We start from the raw sequence: 21,562 nt of genomic DNA, 5'->3' as shown, positions 1-21,562 counted from the left end.
GGAAAATCAATAATTAATTAATTGAATAATTAATGAAGTCAACAAAAACTAAACAAGAACATGCCAAATATAGGAAATATTCTGGAAGAAAATAAAAACAAAAACCAAAAATCAGAGTGAGGAGGTAAGATGAGCAGGTCGCTACTCTAGATCGGGTGGTCAGAGTTGGCCTCTGACATCCCTGCTGAATACCTAGTGACAAAACGAAACTAGCCGGGCAGACGAGGGTGGACAGTTCAGGCTGAGAAAGAGGAGGCCCCGAGGTCCCAAGGCAAGGTCCTGGCCCATTTTAAGGTATTTCTCCATCCTCATTTTATTCATGACAACTTGGAAAAGGAGTCTTCATTTAATGAGCAAATCTAAGGATGGTGAAATTAATAAACAGAAACCTCATTTAAAGTGGAGTCGGGAGGCTAGAAGAGAGAACTCTCATGTGGGTGTCACTCAACACACACTACTGACCCCAACAGGAAGAGAGGTACCCCGCATCCCTGACAGGGCCTCATGAGTCTACTTTACTGCCTCGGCAAGAAGAAAAGATTTCTCCTTGCCCAGTAACCGCTCAGTCAATGGGAGACCACCATAACTCAGCCAATGAAAAGTCACCACACTTCGAACTTCCAGTTTCCGCCAATGGACTCTTCCTTTACAGCGGCCCCTCCCAAGTCCATAAAAGAGCATTCCTGTCCTGTGTGTCTCCGGACTTCCACACGGTTCAGCATTAGGCCATATGTCCCGAACTGCAATTCTTTGTTGTTCCCGAACAAATCCAGTTTGCTGCAAATATATCTATTTAAGGTCAACAGGATAGATTTTCTTTCTGAAGTTTCCATAGAATTTTCATTGTAAAACTAATGAGAAAATGCTTTTTTTAAAGGGAGACTAAGTGCCTTGAGAACAGTTTTTGAAAGTTCGTGTATAAGGCCTGCCCTCAGTAAAACCCTCTAGTGAAAAAATAAAATTTTAAACACATGTACATTTGAAAAAACAAAATTTCCACTTAAATGCTTATTTTGACTTTTTGCCCAGGATCAACTGCAACAGCGCTTCTGTTCAGAAAGTATAGTTAAGCCAAAATCCAGCCTGATTTTAGGAACAAGAAACTGGAGGGAAAAAAAACACGAAAAACCTAAGGCATTGGGCAAATGCGAGTGTGTGCACGTTTGCAGGACTCTGTGATGTAGACCTGGATGACGCACTTTCCAAAGCCAGTATCACCTACAAGGCAGTGCTTCCTGCTGTGTGCAGGGGCCGCTGGTCAAGAGCAGAGAGTGAAGGGGTGTTCGCCCACAGGGAGGAGTAAAGCTAGAAAGGAGGGAACACAGGTGACACCACTCAACCAAGTGTCCATGTTGGATCCGCTTTCCATCTCTGACACCAGGACTGAGTTGAGACAAGTGTTCTGAACCCAGGAGGCTGAACTACTCAGCTTCTGTGACTCAGATACAGTTGTCCCTGTCCAGTAGTGCTACGCTAAGGATCCTGGGGCATGAGGGCACTTTCTGTCTTGCCCACTGTGCTCCTGCATTTGGTCCCTGCCAGGGCCTCTCCTGGCAGGATCCTCTGCTCATTGTCTCTTAATCTCCACTCCCCTCAAATCCAGACTCAGATTCTCCTAAATCACCGTCACCATTTAGTCACTTGTTTATTGTTCACGTAGTCCCCTAAACCCTCAGAACAGCTGTCTCTACAGAGAAAGCAGCACAGCTATCACATCCAACAGGTTAAAGGACCATGATAAACCATAACTGAACACATCGAGTTTTCAGCCGCCTCAGTGTACTACTGGCTAATTTCCTTACTCGTCAGATCACCGGGCAGTAAGTGAAGGCTGTGACTTCCTAGAAAGAACAGCACTTTGTCGAAGCAGCTCATGCACGGATAGCTTTGCCATGCCCTGTTATGCAGGCATCTGGAGCTCCACAGGAACCGGGGTGGGATGTTATCCCAGGTCAGATGGTTGTGTAACGGTCAGGATGTGTCTCTCTAGCACCGCCACCTGCCAGGTCGCTGGCCCTCTGCTGCCTGGCCAGTGCTACCTTCAAGGTGCTGGTGCCCAGCTGCAAGCCCTGCAAGCAGGAGATGGCCTGCTGGGCTGAGGCTGGGTTCCGGTAATGGAGGAAGGCCCGGTGCTGTGGGCCCTGCCAGGTCAGCCGCAGTGGGGCTGTGCCGCGTTCTCTGAGGGCTCGCTTCAGCTCACTCACTCGGGTATCCCAGGGGAGATTCCCAACATAAACAGTGTTAGAAGGCACATCCTCCCCCTGCACGGAACTTGGCTCCAGCTGGGATGGGTTCCAGGGTCTTCTGACAGCTCTCGGGGGAGCTGTCTGCTGGCTGCAGGTTTCCAGAAGACGCCGGTGCTCATCCTGAAGGGTGACATCCTTCCCCATCTGCTTCTCTCGGTAGCGAAGGCTTCTGAGTACTGGGATTTTCCCCATCACTTCACAGCTGATCTGAAAAAGTAAGGCAGTTCCAGCTATTCTTGGGGTGTCCAAAAGGGACTGCAACTTAGTCATGACAGAGGAGACATCAAAGTCCCACAGAGGCCTCTGCCACATGTGCTCTCGGCAGCCGTCTCTATCTGACAGGTACACCAATGGATTAGATGAGAATGGTCCCACCTGGTCATCTGTGATGTGGGTCACCCACTATCTTAATCAGTAGCTTGACATCTCCTGGCTTAAGACATACCACGGCAGCTGTCAAGAACAGAGAGCTTTCTCTATTTTCCCAGAGGCCCAGAAAGCAGAAAAACGAAGGCCTCTTATACAGAGGGGTAGCAGCTAAGATCATTAGTATGAGGGTTAAAGGGTCACAAATGGCAACTCCCCTGGTGGCATTCCAGGATAATGGGGGGTTTCTGCCTCCATACCTGTCCCCGCCCCAAGCTATGTTCTTGGGAGGAATGGGGTCTTTAATAAGCCACAATTCTCCTCCTCCTCCTCTCCACTCCTCCACTGAAGGAATATTTCTCAGAGACCAACCCTTTCAATGTGTCGCTGAAACTATGGAAACAAGGCAAATGTGAAATGGAATGCCACCTTTAAAACAGTTCTAGCAACATACTACACAAAATATTAATTCCCAACGAACAGGACTTCTGTACAAAGGACATCTTCAGCTTTTTGGCCTAATCAATCAACAAATATTTCCTGACACCGGCCAACAAAGGAGGTGGTAGGAGTCCTATTAAATGAGGCTCAACCCCAGAGCCTGCCTGAACGGGATAGAACGGGCTGGATGCAGCCTGCAGTGTGGAGACTGCTGGCTCCGTCCTCGGGGGGCAGCGACACTGGGGCTGCCTGTTGGGTCAGGCTGAGCCTGGACAACTGAGCCCAGGGCAGAATTAGTCTCATAGTGTCAGAGGAACTGAGAGGCAGAAGAGGAACCAAAAACACCCTTTAGTCCTTTTGGGCGATCCTCACTCTTTAACCATGCTTTCTTTCCTTGGGCACAAAGCTTGTAAATGATCACAGTTACAGAGAGAAGCTCAATGGTCCAGACACGGGGCTTCTCACAGATGTGGGTACATCAGGGTACAGATCAGCACATGAGGTAGGTACAATTTTTCTACAAAAATAATTTGACTAGTATCTATTTTCTCGTTATATTCAGAATCATATGTAACTTAGAGCATGGTTCTTATCCGTGGCAGAGTGTCAGTGACATTCAAGAGAACCTGGAGTTCCCTCCCCAGGACTCCCCAAAGATTCTGTGTACGATTTCCCAATGTCTCTTCATGGACTTCTAAACCACAAGAAGCACACCAGGCCCATGTTAAAAAATCGGTGAATTAGAGTAAGATTTAAAGAAACACAAACACCTAAGAACAGTCAAGTGCCCTCTCACAAACCTAAAGGCTCTTAATCCTCATTAATTTAGTACCTGGTTCTCTCTCTCAATGCAAAGTACATAATACTTTCCACCTCAGCAAAGCCTTTTCTGTGGGTCAGAGCCCTCTCCAACTGGACACTGCCCTTGTCCCCTCGCATGGCCATGTCAGAAGCCTCTGCGGGTGGCACTCATCCATTCTGGTCTTCAGACGCTCAGCTTCAATAGAAAGATTGGGCAGAGAAGGACTTGCTCCTTGTAATATTGCCCATTGTTCAGACACAAAGAAAAAAGAAACAAAAATCATGTCTATGCCCTGGAAATATCTACGAGATGTGACTACTCTTTTCCAATCAAAGGGAATATTTTGCCACTTGTACCTCTGCAATTCTTTTGAATTGATTCATTCAAAGGTGACTAAACTCACAGACCAGTACCATAGAGGCTCTGGGCCCCAAAAGATCCCAAAGATGGTCTAAATCCAGCCAATCCAACTCCTTCCCATGTCCCCAATCCACCTTCTTAAAGAATTCAGGTTCTTGTGTTCTTTGCAATATTTAAAAACCAATTTAAACTGGTTATAATTAGATTCTTAAGGATCTCTTAAGTTATTAGATCTTCTATTTAGAAAAGATGATCAAATTAAAAACTACAATTACAATCAGAAAAAAAGTTTGACTATAATTATGTGGAAGAACTAAATGTTATTTCACTCCAAGAAGCAGCAGTGGGCACTGGCAGCCTCGCCTCCTGGTAAATACCACACTTCTGCTGGTGCCCACTCCAGAGCTGTCTCTGCCAGATGACCACCCTGAAGTGCTATAACTCCCGTGTGCTTTTGCTCACTGGAACCACAGAGCTCCCTCATGCAGAAATAAGTGTTCTCAGGAAACCTGACCCACGTGGTAAGGCTCCACACGCAGGCAGAAGAAATCCATTTTAACACATCATATGAAGCAAAAATACATCCTTCTGCACACATCACAGGGCTGGCACGCATACAAACTGTAATCACCTGAAGAATAACCACACGTTATAAACTAACCGAAAATCTACAGCACTGCCACAGTGGCACATGCAAAGGGATCTTTCGACATGGAAATGCACAAATGCATGGCTTTTCCGTAAAATTGCTTGTTTCAAGAGCAATATGCTTATTGAGTGAGGAATGACAGAGCTAACGTCAGTGCACTCTTCCATACGCCCCCACAAGTTCTAAGTGGAAAGATCTCCCCGACTATGAGGTGGCTTTTGCCAGCTGTTTGCCATTCCTGTACTCTTTGTGGAGCGGCTTGGGTTGACTGCCATCCCACAGATGACAGAAAGGCCTCTGTGAGCCAACTGGATGGGCTGTACATCACACTCGGGACAGGTCCACAGCAGGGCGACTGTTTTTTCTGGCTGGCAATTAGGAACATTTGTTATATTTCATCAACTTGCCATGTGAAACAAAAAATTCTGCTTGTTTATAAAATATAAAAAAATATTCTGCCTTTCTGTAACTAAAAAAATAGTATAAAGCAAATTCGATTTTCTTTTATATGCTACAATCACATTTCAATGAAGCATACAGATGTCAGTCACTTATAAATATATATTCTCTTTAATGATTAAATTAAAATACCCGTCCCCTAGGTATACAGGCTAAGTCCAATACAAATCAGAAATCTGACTCTCAAAGTGTCTGCTGCCAACCCAAAAAGAAGAGACTCGGGTTCCAACCTCACCTCGGCCACATACTGCTTTTACAATTTTGGCTAAGTTGCTTTCTTTCTGGCTCGCACTTTGCTTGACTAGAGATAAGGAGACTGGGATGGGTGATCTTGAAAATCTCTCTCATTCTGAAATGCTAGGGTGTGTTTGAGCAGTTGCTGACAGAGACACACGGAAATACGAGAAGTATTTCTGATGTAAAATACAACTTCTACCAAAATTAGTTCTCTTGCTTGAGACTAAAGCTTATTCACTGATGAAAATGCTTTGAGGTTCCTCCAAATGCCCAAGGTGAAATAATTCTGCAGATATGCACGCTCGGGAGAAGAGCATGAAGCCAGAAAATGTGTTGTCTTCCATAGATGTCATTCACGCCTTGAAGCGTCCGTTGGCTTTCCAATTATAGTATCTCTTAAGTATGATGTTATAAACCAGGTGGCGAACAGATTCAAAGCATCTGCCCTCCTAGGAAATTTGGTCATTTCCAATGTCTGCAGCTGGGTGTCTTGTAGCAGGAGACCTTAAACCTGGCTGCTTATCAGAATCCCACAGCTTTGCAAAGTAGGTTCACAGGCCCAAGCCTGGAGAGAGACATGCAGGAGCTGAATTGTTCGAACGCTCATGGTAACTCTAACGTACCAGCACACCAGGTCTGGGGACAGCCAACCAGTAAGAGGAGATGCCTCTCAGCTGCAGCCCAGAGCTGGCCATAGCATACTGTGGCTACCTTGATGCCACATGGTGACCCACCTTGGACCATGTGATTCCTGTTGGCTTTGGGCGCTCACACCCCGTGGCGATGACTCTCGTTGGAGTGAGAATATAGTCCACTGTGAGGTCATGATCCTCCAGGAGCGCTTCAGGTATGTCGATGACCTGGTTGAACAGAAGTGGGAAAAGGAGCTGATGGGGAATACGACCCCAGTCACGTTCACTGCACTGCTCAGTGGGAGGACGATACTTCCCTAAACCCACTGTGGGAGGCCCAGCTGCCGTGCCACTGAACGAATCCAGCCCCAGCTGATTAACACCACTCACGATGCGGCATGGAGCGAAGGCAGAGCCTCACCTCTGTCTCTTTCTCTCCCCGCCCTCCTATCTCTCCCTCTCTATCTTTCCCTCCCTCCCTCCCCCTCATTTTCTCAGGAGTGGCTCTGCTTGGCCCCAGGAAGCACCTGGCAGTCATGGACAATGGTAACCACTGGCGTCTCCTGGCTGACTGCTCCCATCGAAACCATCATGGCATATTCAAGATCAGCATAACCTTCTCCCTTCCCAAGTCTCCAGCCTAAGAGACAATGCAGAGAATCAATATCTCTGTAGGGTCCGTGTAGTCATCAGGAGTAAATTTTTCATTACGTCACAAGAAAAGGACAAACTTGGACCCAATATCCCTGGCCCTTCCGTAGAAATTTCCATAGTAACCTCACAGGCAGCCCTCCAAAAATGGACTTACAAGAGCCAAAAAGAACAACAATACTGAATATGTATAGTGGTTAACACACAATGAAGTAAACTTCAAACCTGTTAAACATACAACAAAAGGAAACTGAGCTTGCCTTTATGTGCACTTTATGTTAGCAGGCCTACACTTAAAAGTAATAAAAGAGGAGTTTTTAAAAAGACTAAGAACAACTTCCAACTAAAGGCAATATCTTTTGCATCAAAGTCTCTTAAAGGAAAAATAAAAACTCTAATGACAGGGATATGTGATTTAAGATGGCAGAGCCTTATCTTGTAAAAAGCACTGAATAGCTACCCAATACAATTCTACAGTTCCTAAAGGAGAAGTGGTTTAAGCAGTATTAACACTTTTTTTGCAAATTTGTAAATGGCAAAACAACAAAGGAATTATCTGAAGCTGAGCAAGAAAAAAGAATACAAGGAGACAGCAAACAATAAAATGCCTTCTGGCTCCCAAATGAGTCTAAACATCCCCCTCGGCAGGAAGCCGTGACAGGGCAGTCTGACTCCCATTTAACATCAGCATCAGCATCAGCATCACCACCCAGAGTTTGAGCTTCATTGCTCCTGTGTCCTTCTAAGAAGCACATATAATCATGCTACTTTTAAAATTAAAAGCCTCCAGTCATGCATGCAAACAGAAGAGAGAAAGACAATTCAACAGAAAAATAGCAAAGGATATGAAGAGTCAGGCAGATAAGCAGCAAATGTATGAGAAATGTTCAACTTCACTCATAACTAAATGCAAATCGAAAGGCTAACGAAATACCAGTCTTCACTATCAGACAGAAAAAAATTAAAGTTGGATGATTCTAGTTATTAACAAGGATGTGGAGAGAGAGGCAAGGCATGTGGTGCTGGGGATGTGAGGTGGGCAACCTTTCTGTGGGTAATTTGGCAACATCCATCAGGATTTAAACTCCACCTTGTGGTTCGCAATTCTTTTCCTAGGAATTATCCCATGGAGAGTCCCCAAAGACACACCCAGACTGCATGATGAGACAACATCTCATTCTAGCATTATTGCTAAGGGAAAAACCAAACCAAACCCTGGAGATAACTTAAATGCCCCTCAGTCAGGCCTATTCTACAAAAGGAGGCCGAGCCATCTGCGATGATGGGCAAAGACCATGGAGATACGTCACCTGGCGGGGCACAGAGCTTTGTAAGTGCTGCTGTCCCTGCTGTGAAAACAGACACAGGATGAATATACAACCTCCTCCTGCCCGCACACACACAGAACGCATGCAGTACCCGTGTCTCACATGGTGCTGGTGTTTATGTGTACCAACACAAGGAACAGCTGACAGTGGGTGTTTGGGGAAAGGAGGAAGGGGAGTGCAGAGGTGACACTTTCTGTGCCATCCAAAGTTTCCAAACATATGCATGGTGATTTTGTTTTAATCAGGAGGTTATCTGGATGGTGACATTTACAAAACACTGTGTTTTTCTTCATACATCACGAGCCCAAAGAGAAAACTCCTGATGATCTTTTGAAAGAAGAAATCTTTGCTAATTTCCCATTGCCAGAAGAGTATAGCCCAAATCCCAGTCACGCGGCCTCAGGGCCTCAGGAAAGCCGGCCCCAATCACCAGAAGGCCCTGCTACGCAAACACACCAATCCACCCTCTTCTGTTCCACCTGCCTCAAAAACACTTAGCATGCAAGAGCTAGCCCTGAAGTCACTTCTGAGGTGATGCCCTGCTTGAGGCTCAAAGGTCCCTCCTTTGACCCCCACGACGTCTACCTTAACCTCCACTTCTAACACCAAGCACATCTCACTGCAGTTCAGTTATTGTGTCTGCTCCTCCCACTCGCTGTGGGCCCAAGGCAGAGACCACTGCGCCAGCCTGGCCCCTGGCCCACAGCAGACGTGCGGAGTCGTGTGTTCATGTGCAAAGAATGAAGCACTACATCTCACATACCAGCTTAGAGTGAGAGTTGGGAAAAGAAAGTAAACGGAAGGTTAAGATATTAATGGCCAGCATTTGAAAACACAATGCTCGAGGTTTGAAACGAATGATTTAGATCATCTCTTACCAACGAATGATTTAGAATCATCTCTTACCAACTATTTACTGGGTACCTCTCCTGAAAAAAGAACTTAGCGTTAACTGAATAATTTTCAAAGAGAGAGATGTGGGGATGAGCATCCTAGGATAGTCTCTCTTTTGATCTTTAAAGAGGGCCCCAAATTTCACAGTACAAACGTAGGTCTGCAATGGGCTGATCCCATCTGGAACCACTGATCCCACTGAAGAATAAGCAGATTGTGTTCAAAGAGCATCAAACTTCATCTGGGGAAGAGCAGTGCAGAGGGGGACGAAGTACCACGGGTACTTCAGGAACCACAGGGGCCAAGTGCTGCTCACCTGCCTGCATGCCAAAGCACCGGGCCCCAGAGGCAGGCTTGGGGCACTGCATGTTGTCTAGGAGCTGCTGCTTCATAACAAAAACAAGGTTTAGAACCTAATGTTTTTTCATACACTGGAGGCTCTCCAAAACCAACTATTTACTGACATTCTGCAAATAAATTCAGCTCCAGTTCCGGTTAACTTAAGAACAGAGAAACAATCTTTCACCACCTGAAGACAGATTATCTCACTTTATTTTTCCCATTGAGAAGACTGAAAATACTATAAAGGTGTTGAGTAGGGCCAGGAATGGGAGGGACGGAGTTAACTCTCCAGGCGTGCGCCCAAGAAGCTGAAATCACTTACCGTCAGCATCTAAAAGATGAACAGAGAGCTGGTGGAACAGTAAGCTGCAGGGTAAGGGGTCTCGTCCGAGAGTTCCTGTTTTTAATCTTACCTTTTTCAGAAACGGCAACGGACCCCACCACGACTAAGTCCACAAGGACCCTGGAATCCAAGCCCACGGGAACGCTATAGTTCTTCACACCCTGTGGACACAGATGTGGACTTAAAAGCTCTCCCAGCAGCGAGGGGCTGCCTCACCTCATAATGCGCAGGCAAGGAGCACTCAGGTTCTGAAGAATCTCCTACAAGAAGCAAATACGTACACAGGCCTACAACAAACGTGAGGCATTGCAGAAATGGCATTTCAGGAAAACCAGGGCTCGGAAACCATTTTAGGAAAATTTCCCTCTATTTCTTTCCCAGGAAAGACACCAGGAAGAACTGACAGCAAAAATGGATAGAATATTAATTTCATAATATTTCGCAAATCATTTTTTCCATGATGCAGAAGAGGCTCAGAGGAGTCACACAGAACTGGGTCCAGATGTCTCTGCCCTTTGACCTCAGCAGAAGGAAGCTCTCTGAGCTTCAATTTCTTCATTCAAGACAGGGACACCATCCTCATCAGACTGGTGTTAAAATGAAATGAGATCACGGAGGTAAAGCATTTTGCACCTAAGACATGATCAGTAAATGTATGTTATATAATAACTAAGTATGAAATGCTAGAGGGTATTATTTTCATGTACAGCATACTCACTTCTGAAATATTACTTATGCCAGCAAAATGCACCTACATATACTAACAAATGGAGGCCTGTATTTAACAAATGGGGAGGCTGATATGGTCACGATTCTGATGAGGGCTAAAGGGAAATCTAAGAAACCAGACTGGGACACTACGGAGCAGTATCCATCAGAAGTGGATCACTGCGTGTGGTATTGATCCCTGTCTACAAGTATGACAAGTTGCTTACAGGATCAGTACACGGGATTAGTTTGGGGCCTCCCGTCAAACCAGTCATCAGCTTTCCCACCTACTGTGGGAAAGCCTATCTTTTCTCAATCTCAGTGGACACGGAGGCAGGCATCTCATGTCCAGGCCCTTGTCTCTAACTCTGTTTTAATGGGCTCAGTGTGTGGCAGCCTCGGTGAGCCGACAGCAGTCATTAATTTAGAACTGGTGAAGCAAGTTCCAATTGAACATATTTTGGAAATTCTACCATGTCCCTTATTGCCCTGGAGGCATCTGAAAAAATGCTGAGCACTAAATGTCACATATTAACACTAGAGGGCGGCAGAGTACCAGATAACTTGTTTTCCCTTTTCTTTTTTAACAGAGAATTTATAATTTGCCAGCTTAGTGCAAAATAAAAACTAAGTAACAAAAATGGAATCCATGTAGTCACAGTTTTTCTAGTTGGCTCTCTTAATGACAAAATTGCTAAATACTCTATCATCTCTGTTCATTTGATTTCGTTAAAAATAAATTTCAAACTTTGTGGTATATTTTACAGAATTCTAACTCACCAGAAGCTGCAGCCAAGAACAGTTCTTTCCTTGGTGACTTGCTTCTCGTACTTACCTCAGAGGTGGCACATTTTCTCAGCATGTCTTTAGTTGCCCCAGGCGGCGGTGTGATCCTATTAAATAACCCTGTTCTCAGTCGTGGTGTTGGAACCAGCAATGTTTTTTTGCTCTTTTAAAAAAAAGACAATGAATTACAAAATAAAACAGGAATTTTCTTGCGTATACTAACTTTTCGGGAACAGAAGCAAGTTACTACTGTCTTCACTTTCGGTGTGTGCCAACAAAGTTACTAGTTTGCAAACAAGTAAATAATGCAATTTACTCAGAGCCACTACTCTGCCTGGCCTTAGGATGAAAGAGGCAGGGTATTCATTAAACTCACTAATTCTACTTTACTTGCCACTGAAAATCATTACAGGTAAAAAATGACAACACAAAGCCAAAGTTCTGTTCTCATAAAACTTCCAACCATTAACTTTCCTGTGCCCCCTATATGGTGTTTTAATTTGAAACTGGCGTAGCATAGCTACATTAAAAATATTCCATTAAGCATTTATATCTAGTTTGCCATTCAATAAATCACAGTCTAAGAGATCAGCACTCATTATAATCAATATTTTATACTGACCTGTGTCAACAGCCTTTTCTTCTATTTAGTTCTCAGATTTTGAGTGCCAGAGGACACAGGGCTTCTCAAAGTGGGGGCCCTGGGCAGTGGCCACAGCAACTCCTGGGCACTTGTTAGAAATGATCAGAGCCCTGGGGGCAGGCCCAGCAATCTGCTTTAACAAGCCCACCAGGTCCATCAGGAGAGCCACTGCCCAAGAGTCCCTTTGCAGATCATGAAGGGGCAGGTCATAAGGCAATCATAAAATTTATAAAACATTTTGTGTGAAAAATGTTTTAGTTTTTATGCAGGAAATGGCAGCCTGAGACCAATAAAAGACCTATAAAATCAGTTTGGCTTACTTAAATAAAGGTTTTTTAACCACAAAGGAGGAGTATTTCAACACAGGTAAAAACCACATACTATTTTCCTTTTGAGTGTTAAAGAGTTTTGGGTTCATTTCATTTGCAGTCTCCAGATGACTCTGGCATACTGCAGACTAATTCGGTTACTCCCTGTTTTCCAGAAGCTGCTCAACCTCTAGCTCAGCGGATCTCAACCCTAGTTGTATGTCAGCATCACTTAGGGAGCTTTCAGACTTACCAAGGTCCAGACCCACTCAGAGGCTCTGATTCAGAACCTGATATTGGCAACAGATCATCTTCAAAGCTCCCTGGAGGATACTAACGTGCAGCTAGGGCTGGCAAACGCTGCCTGGGCCAGTGGTTATCAATCACCATCAGGTGTTTATTAAACAGACTCCAGAAATCGAGTCAAGGCCTAGGAAGCTGTGCATCCCCAAGCACAGGCCACTGTGTCCCCAGGTATGGTCTGTGGCCGTGTTTATCACCATCCCTGCCTGCACTCAGGTGGAACTGAGGAACCTGCAGTTTTATCCGCTTCCTACATGATTCTTAACCCACTAAAGTTTTCAGAAACCACTGATGAGTCTGTAGCCCTAGAGCATAGGGATCATATGTGTCATTGTATCTTTTTCGCCACTATGTCCCTGTGCCTGGCCCAGAGCCTGGAATAAAGCTCCGCTGTTTATTTCCCCTGAATACATGAAGTGACAACGAGGACTGTTATTCCTTCCTGTCGCCTGGCTACATTCCCCTCACAGGCTGCCTTGGCAAAGTGTAAAATCTCCAACACATTCAAGGTCTTTGATTTTGTGCTCTGAGAGGATGACAGGTAAGACCACCCTGAACCTCACATGCAGAGAGCTGACTCTGGTCACACTGTGCAATAACTGCCCACTGTGGGTCCTTCATTGCTGCTGCTTCGATTATTACCTCTAGTTCATTAAAGTGATTTACTGACTGGGGAAATAAGGTTGATACAAAAGAATGCTTCTGGAAGAGTCTAAACTGGAGGCCCCTCTTAGGGTTGAACCGCAAACAGAAGACAGAAGCTCTCCTAAACGAGAGAGTTGAAAGAACCAGAGCAGAATTCCTAAAGCCCCCTCTGTTCTCTGTAAAATTCCTTTCTGGTAGTCACTTCACCAGAAAGGATGAAAGGTGCCCTGCATAACCGAGGCTTCTCAGGAGCTGTGGGAGAACCGAGTCACCACACGAGGCATGGCAGCATAAGGCAGAATCCCAAAGATCCTGCTAACATTCAGGACCATATTCAAAAAAAGAGCATCACCAATTACATAAATTTAGTGCTGTTCTTTGCATAGTATTACTTTTATAGTTTTGTTTGTATTTAATTTATATGCTTCTTTTGGTTTTATAGTACTGTAAGAGCTACAAGCATTAAAATTTATATCAAGTTTTGTGATTATACATATTTAATTATAATAAATTATTTAAAGTCAACCGTGTGGAAATTTTTTTTTCTTGAAAAGGGGCATACGTATTTAAGAAACACCGTTCAAATTTAAATATTTTAGGAACTCATTTATCAGATATCTTACTCACTGGTTATCAACTTTCAAAGAACTGTAATATTATCAATGAGGCACAAGGAAATAAACATATTGTCATCTTTCTCTGCTAATGAATTGAACATCAGAATTGAGAATGCTTCACTGTCATTGTTTTTAATGTCCTTTATCTTTCTTTGAATTTAGAAACACTCGGGATTTCTGATTGACTGCTAAACAGCCAAAAGACTTCTGGACTGTTCCTGGAAAAAACAACTCCAGGGCATGTTCTACAGGGGAATGAGTCAGAAGCACATCCTCCCAAATACAGTATTGCACACATTTACCAGCCACCTGGAGACTGCCTTCCTGTCAGAGGCAAGGCTCTGGCTCAGGAAATGGGATTACCTGCAGTGCCAACAGCCGAACACCTTCCAGTGGTTTATCGGGATCCACTTTAACTTCCCGCGTTCTGGCAAAAACCTCTAGGTCTTTGATGTTTTGGCAAGCCAGATAAGAGCCCTGGTTAGGCAAACAGACAGAGTTGCACTTACATCGAGGACGAAGAAGCGAGCATTTTTCTGGGGAGCATCAGGGTTGACTTTAATGGTTCTGGCCACTTTGAACGCCTGCAAGCGTGGGAAATGCTCAGCGGCATGAGGAGCACCCTGTTTTTAAACGCAATAGCATGTTACTGAGAGGACAACTGCAGCCTGAGCAGTTCGCTCCAGCAGCCCACCCAGATAGGCATTAGTGCTAATTCTGAAACAAGATTTAACAATCACCCAAAGAAACATCTAAAAAAAGCAGTCAGGGAAAAGGGGCTGAGAAAGCTGGTCTAGCCCCAATTTATTACTGAAATAAAACATACACTCCAGAAAGTGTACAAATCATGAGTGCATAGGTTGATTAAGTTTCACAAAATGAACACACTTGTGCAACCACCACCTAAATCAAAACAGCATATAAATCAAGGTTAGAGCACTAACCCAGAACCCCCATCCCTCTCCTAGTTGATTCCCTTTTAAAGATTACTACTGATTCTGTTCATCTTTCATCTTTTTCCTGTACTCCATGTACACTTCTCTTTCTGGAGTAACAAGCACTAAAACAAAACAGAGTAGCAACAAAAACCATCTAAAAGAACTGTTTTTCGAAAGGACAGGATGGCCTCGGAACCAGCTCAGCTGAAGACCATAAGGGGCTGGGGCGTGCTTCTTAGAAGCCAGGCTGGGGAGAGAAAGCCCAGCCAAAACGAGGGGTGGGGCAGGGGTGATGGCAAGCAAACGAGCCACATCCTTTGGGCCTGAAAGAACAATCAGTATATTTTCAAAAATCACTTTCTTTCTCTTGGAAAACATGGATGCTAGAGATTATGAGCTGTGTATGCTGCCTCTTTCAAGCAAACTTTTTTCTATTAATACCATCATAAACAGACATCTTTGATTATCCTCTATTCTGAACAGTTGGGAAACTGAGGCCCAGAGTCATCAGGGCTGGTGAGACCATCCTTTTTCCAAAGGTGCTAGCGGTGGGGCTCCCTCTCAGAGCGCATCACCCTTACTATCCTTAGGGAACTAGTTTTATGAAAAGGCACCACAACAATAACATGCTTATAGCCAGGATAAACATTTCGCTTTGCATCAAATGATAAACAGCAGACTGAGCAACCACCTCATGGCAAGACACAACCAACCAACCCACCCTGCACAGAAAAGCAAGAGGCCCTGAGAGTGATGGTTAAGTAACATGATGAGAGGTGTCTCAAGACACAAAAACACTGTGGCCTGGTGGTTCGGACTTCACACCACCACTCACTATTCACCAAATTTGAATCCACCAGATGAAGCAGAATGGTAACTGTATTACTAATGTCATTCATTTAGGAATATCGTGCTTTCTTTTTGAATATACCAGTACCTTGAAGTTGGGAATCCTGTGATGAACAGGCCGGGGAAAGTCAGCTAAATTTTGTGATTCCATGTAGTCCCAAATCTGCTCACGAATGTCCTGTTTGGAAATAGCTATCACAACAAAGGGTGTGACTGATTAATACAGCAGAAAGGAATTCCACAGCACAGGCATCCTGGGTCCTACTGCACGCCTGTTCCAGCTGGACCCTCCAGTCTCTACCAGGCCGAACTAGGATCTAGAGCTTCTGATCCCTACATCATAAAATCAGGGTTAGCAAAAAGTTTTATACTCACAACAAATTGCTGAAGTCCAAAAATAGAGTAAATTCAACATAATCCGTGTTTAACTCAGTTCTATTAACTGTAGCAGAACAAAATGCAACCTAAACCATATAACCTAGCATTCTTAGAGTTCTCACTTAGAGATGTGAATTCTGCTGTCAAGGCAATGTCATTTAACTGTCTATTTAGTGTTGAGATAGCTGTTATTAGTTTACTCTTGCTGTAAATCCAGTACGCTTGCCCTAATCCTAAGTGATTTATAAGCTAGCTATTACTTTGAATTACCAACTACGGCCCTTTTGTTAGTGTGGGAATCTTCTATCTGTACCCAACATTGGAAATGCAACTTTAGGCAACAAATATACTTTAAGTGTTTGATTGGGATGGTCCTACTGAAATCTGCATTAACTATGTGCTCCTCGTGGAGTGGAGAAATATAAAAAGCAGTTTCCAATTAAAATAGAAAAAACAAAACGAGCACATTCATAGACACATTTTAAAATGTTCACTGAATTTTTGCTTTTGTTAGTCCAAAAGTATACCCTTGTACAGAAGTTTGTTTCAAATCACTTTGATATCTACTATTTGGTTTACTTTCAAAACGATGTATTATGTGACCAGCATTGTGAATTATGAAGCGAGGAATTTCATATGTGGTAATCTCATTCACTGGTGTACTTTCGCTGCTAACCCAGAAGCAGATTCAGTGCCTAGATATAACTCCCAGTGAAGAAAAGTGCTATCTATCTACCCTAAGCCTTCTGAAAGCCTCCAGAGGAACATGTACACACAGACATGCATCTCTGACACTAGCATGAAAAGTTGGCTGCTTTCAGAGAACTTAGATGGTATTCAACATAACTATACAGACCCAGACTGTGAACATGAGGTCCTACACAGTGTGTGTGTGGCTGGGGTACCTCTCATCACCCTGGCAGGAAGGAAGGGCAGGTTTAACCTCTCAAGTCCTCAGTCTCCCTTAAATGAGTGGAAGCTGCTCAAAAGTGACACAAAGGCCAGATAGAGCTTGGAGTCACCTGCATGGCTGGTGGGATGAAGCTGGCAGCTGGTCTCATTTTTCTAAACTGTGGTTTTGAATCATGTGGATAAATTACATCCTAAAAGCTTAACTTCTCGTAAATGAATTTTTAAAACATATGAAAGGATCTATAATGAAAAGTCTCTCTCCTTACTGTCTGCCAGGTACCAGGTCCCTTCCCCCAAGACGATCAGTGCACCTGTGTCTTCTTATAAATTTTTCCCCAGATATCTCAGGCTTCACACAGAGACACTTTTAATCTCGTCCTCATTTCCTCTGCCTGAGGTAGTGCACTATCCATATGGCTATACACACTGCTCTGTATTTTGTCGTTTTTACTTTGTCTTGCAGATCAGTCCATAAGGTATATAAAAGCACCCTCATCCTTTTGTGCAGTTGTATAGTATTCCGCTATGTGGACAGGTCGAAATTTATTCAAGTAGTCCCCTACTGATGGGCGATAGGTGGTCTCCAACCTTTTGTTACTGATGAATGCTTTACAATCCCCACCTATCGATTTGTTAAATGTGTAGTTCTAAGATGTAAGGGCCACAGCTAAAGGCCCTCAGGATAGACCTTGATCCCTTTGGCACAGGCCTTTCACAGCCAGACTCGAGCCTCCTGGAGCCCACTGCAAACACCACTGGTGCCTTTTGACCCTAGTTGTGATTTCTGAACCACTCCAGAAATCAAAAATGCAGACTCAGGTGTGCTTAGGGAACTCATCTCTAAAGATGCACACTGAGACTATACTGCTGTCAGCCTGAGAAGAGCCACACAGGCGATGTCCAGCACTTGACTTGTCTTTTCTGCTGAGAACTCTGCACCTCTGGTCTCTGCTGAAGTCTGCTCAGCTCTGTTTCTCCCACAAACCTTCACTCTTTAAGGCTCAGCTTTGGCATCACCTCCAGGAAGTGTCCCCTCCATTCTGCTCCAGTGCCCTGAGGATCACTCTGTCACTAGTTCTGAAATGAGCTGCAAAGCTCTGCTGGCTACATTGGCCTCATCTCCCGTCATTCCTGAGAATTCAAAAAGTGGCTCAACTACTATTGGTCCCCGGCCCCACACATCTGCCCACCTCTCTCTCTTTCAGGCCTTGGTACTTCCTCTCCTCCCTCTCCCTTCAGGACTAGCTGAGATGCTGCCTCCCCCAGAAAACATTCTCTGAGCGCTCAGTGGCAAACGAAAGTCCTTTCTTTAGGAATGCAGAGCGCCCTGTTTGTTTGCTTCCCTAACAGAAATAATTACATAACTATCATAAAGCTATTATATTTATCACTTTCACTAACAACCCATAGGTCCTACAATATCACCAACACTGTGCAGGGTACTGTGTGGGACACAAGAAATGTAGAAGTTGGGGCCCTTGTTCTGGAGAGTCAATCACAAACATCTGAGTGACTCTCATTTAGAAAGCAATGGGCTAACTGGGCAGGGAGGGAGAGAATAGGGCAGATTCTTGCCCTCGGAAAGTTATGAAAACGTAGATGATTAGGATAATAAAACATGACATATATTAATGTGTGAAGTGCCTGAACCCTGTTCTGTTATTGCAGGTCAGGTCAGCTTGGGTTTCATTCTTCTACCTCTAGCCCTAAGCTCAGTCCTGGCACTCCACAGACATCTCCAAAAGTCTTATCATCCCACTGTATTAGCGGCATCTGTTTGCTGTACAGTTTATATGCTGCACGTGTATTAAGGGCAGGAATGGATTTATTCACGGTTGTGGAACCTGGCTTTGACAGACCCCGGCGCACCATGAGTTCTAATATTATCTTTGCCAGGCAATCCTACAATCAATCATTGAATCTCAGAAACTCTGGGGCAAGCTTCCTCAATGCCTGGTAATTCGAGGTCCCAGAAAACATTTGTTAAGAGGACAATGATTAAACGCCCCAGTGCTAAGGTTAAATTGGTGTCCGGTCCTGCCTCTGCCAGCAGCTGTGAGCCTCAGTTTCCCCTTCCGTAAAATGGGGATAATATGGAGGGCAGATCTCAGGGGAGTAATTGTGATGAATGGTACGGGGCCCACGGACACCACCACTTGGTCAGTTGGTAGCCCTCCTTCCTCTTCTCCCATTATCTTTATTCTACCAACCGGCTTCGGCATCCGAGTCCGAGCCCACCGCAGGTTCGACGCGGAACACCCCTTCACGTTCCCCCGTCCTCCCGAGCGGACCCCAGACTACCACTCCCTTCTCTCCGGTGGTCTCTCTGCCCTATCGCTGCGGTCTCTTGGCGCCCCCGGCCCGAGCCCGGTGGTCTCTCCGATTGCCCCTCACCCGCCAGTCTGTCTGGCGACCGCGAACCCTCTCGTCTCTCCCGCTACCCCTCGCCAGCCAATCTCCCTACTGGTTTCTCACCCGCCCTCGACTCCATGGCGACGCCGTCAGCGCGCGACACCTCCCGGGTCGGGGCGGTGCAAACTGATGACGTCACTCTCGCGCGCGTTCTCCCCTGCGCCTGCGCACTGGCCGCCGGGCCGGGGGTGGTGGGGGAGGAGCGCAGGGGGTTGTTGCCGCTGGCATCGCGGCGCAGGCCTGGTGGCACAGGTACGGGGCCAGCGGGTGCGCATGCGCTTGCGGCTCCGTGGACCAGTTGGAGAGATTTGCCGGCGAGACTCGCGCGTTGAGATGGTGTTCCAACCGGCGTTTGCCCGGCGCTGTAGCTACCGAAATGAACAAGCCCCTGGCCTGTCCGGGCCCACTGTCAATTCCAATACACCCACTTTTTCTGGTTCCCAGAAGCCACCTCCTCCGGAACCCAGCCTTGATTGCTCCTTCAAGACAAGATTCCTCTCCTTTGAGACCCTGCAGACCGGACTCAGCCGGGGACATGTTTAAAATGTCAGTTTGCTGGAGTGGAATTCACTGGGTCTGGGGTCAGGCCCAGCCCAGCCAGTGGTTGAGTCTATGCGGCTCGAGGACGCACTTTGGTCCCGCTCGCCTTAGATTTTGCCGTGGCCTTTGAATTTCCTGGATACTGAAAGAACGTGGCAGCCCAAGTTTGCTCGTCTGCATCATTTATTCATTCATTCGTTCATTCATTCAACACACAGGATGAGGCAATCTAAGGGCTGTTGGAAGAGATGAGTCTGAATGGACAATCAAGTCCATGACTTCCCCGGGCTCCGATCTAGCGGGAGAGATAACGAGGAGGGTGAGTTTGGCTGTGCCTTCGTGCATAAGGAAGATAACCCTTTCCCCCTAAACTGGGGCGGGGCGCGGGGCGATGGAACCAAGTCATTAGTAACCACTCCCTATGAGTGATTGCATACCCTTAGCAACGTGCCTAGTACATAATAAGCACTCAAGAAATGGTAGCTACTTTTCAAAATTATGTATCCAGTACTTCCTACAATCCTCACAACAAACTTGCGAAATAGACAAGCATTTTAATACCCACTTTACAGATATGAAAAATGAGTTTCTGCGTGTTCTAGCGACTTAAGATTTCACAGAACTGATCCTGTGCCATTTGTTTTAATCAGATAGAACATAATGACAGTAATAAACAATGCTACTTATCTGTCAGGCCCTGGGCTAAGTACCTTAGTGGTCATATCTAAATATAATCTCCACAACAACCTTAGGTGGCAAATGTGACTGGCATTCTAGAGAGAAGGAAACAGACTCAAGATGTTTAAGAATCTTACCCAAAGTCATCCAGCAGGGAAGGGGCAAAGCCGGATGTGCTTAATTGCAAATCTGTGGCTCCTGGTCACTACTCTGTATGCCTAGGTGGTATCCATAGCATTAATACATAAAAACATTAATGGGCCTTAGTGCTATGTGAAAGTGGCCATGTCTTTTACCAGGCTTGCAGAAGGAGTACAAAGCATTATAGGAGGTTATAAAATGAAATCTCTCAGAGAGGTTGGGTGTCCTTTCTCACTTTCAGGAAAACACAATAGATCTGTTGAAAATATTTTATGCAAATTGACCTGGCTCTAGCAGCAGAAATGTCTAAAGGACTCACTGTTAGTCAGCTGTGCTCAGAGCAGAGACCAGGCTGCTAACCAACGGCTGAAGTCCCTCAGGTGGCCAGCCTGGCACGCCCTTCAGATGGTAATGAGACACAGTGGCTATTTTAGAAAGCAGGTGGTGCCAGAGGAAAAGGACATTGCATTTAGCTCTTTCACACCCAGTTTTCAAGTTAGAAGTGCCCACCAAAAGCCTAGGCATTTAAAAGAATAAATAACGCCTGCTCTTATGAAAAAATATTCTAGAACTTTAACCCAAATGCTTCAAACTTTATCATATATATAAATTTATATTTGGTCACTTGAGGACTTTTTAAAACTAGACTTTAGAGCAGTTTTAGGTTCATAGCAAAATTTAGAGGCAGTTACAGGGTTCCCATACACCCTTGTTCCCCTCCCCCCTACAACCTCTCCCACTATCAACATCCCCCACCACAGCAGTACTTTTGTGACAATGGATGAACCTACATTGACACATCATTATCACTATGGACTGGTTTGTGTCCCCTGCCCCCCAAATTTATATGTTGAAATTTAATCCCCAGTGCAATGGTATTGGGAGGTGGAGCCAGTGGGAGGTGATTAGGTCCTGAGGGCAGAGCCTTTATAAAAGGGACTCCACAGAGCTCCC

The 21,562-nt window shown here is 45.1% G+C and overlaps 1 protein-coding gene across 7 annotated transcripts; it reads right to left on the bottom strand.

Moving 5' to 3' along the window:
- Positions 1-294: 294 nt before the first annotated feature.
- On the bottom strand, positions 295-19,378 carry MTHFSD (methenyltetrahydrofolate synthetase domain containing). 7 transcript variants are annotated; one of them, XM_039888728.1, is made up of 8 exons: positions 19,313-19,378; positions 15,636-15,739; positions 14,270-14,383; positions 11,294-11,407; positions 9,821-9,911; positions 6,720-6,832; positions 6,295-6,420; positions 295-2,453 (listed from the first exon to the last, which is right to left on the bottom strand). In XM_039888728.1, the coding sequence occupies exons 1-8, from the start codon at positions 19,326-19,328 to the stop codon at positions 1,953-1,955; spliced, it is 1,179 nt and encodes a 392-aa protein (XP_039744662.1). In that variant the 5' UTR covers positions 19,329-19,378; the 3' UTR covers positions 295-1,952. The 7 variants fall into 7 exon arrangements, with proteins under 7 accessions (XP_039744662.1, XP_039744661.1, XP_039744665.1 ...); XM_039888727.1 differs by lacking the exon at positions 14,270-14,383 and adding an exon at positions 14,124-14,237; XM_039888731.1 differs by having other exon boundaries at positions 19,232-19,337.
- Positions 19,379-21,562: the final 2,184 nt, after the last annotated feature.

Source organism: Pteropus medius, unplaced genomic scaffold (assembly GCF_902729225.1).
Source record: "Pteropus medius unplaced genomic scaffold, Ma_sr-lr_union100, whole genome shotgun sequence".
Lineage (NCBI taxonomy): Eukaryota > Metazoa > Chordata > Mammalia > Chiroptera > Pteropodidae > Pteropus > Pteropus medius.
The sequence above is the reverse complement of the archived record's forward strand: the minus strand, read 5'-3'. Positions and strand labels throughout refer to the sequence as shown.

Coding starts and splice junctions, on each gene's coding strand:
- MTHFSD (XM_039888728.1), bottom strand. Junction 9,912..11,293: donor GAAAATGTGCCACCTCTGAG/GTAAGTACGAGA, acceptor CTGTGTCCACAG/GGTGTGAAGAACTATAGCGT. Junction 2,454..6,294: donor CAGGAATCACATGGTCCAAG/GTGGGTCACCAT, acceptor TTACTTTTTCAG/ATCAGCTGTGAAGTGATGGG.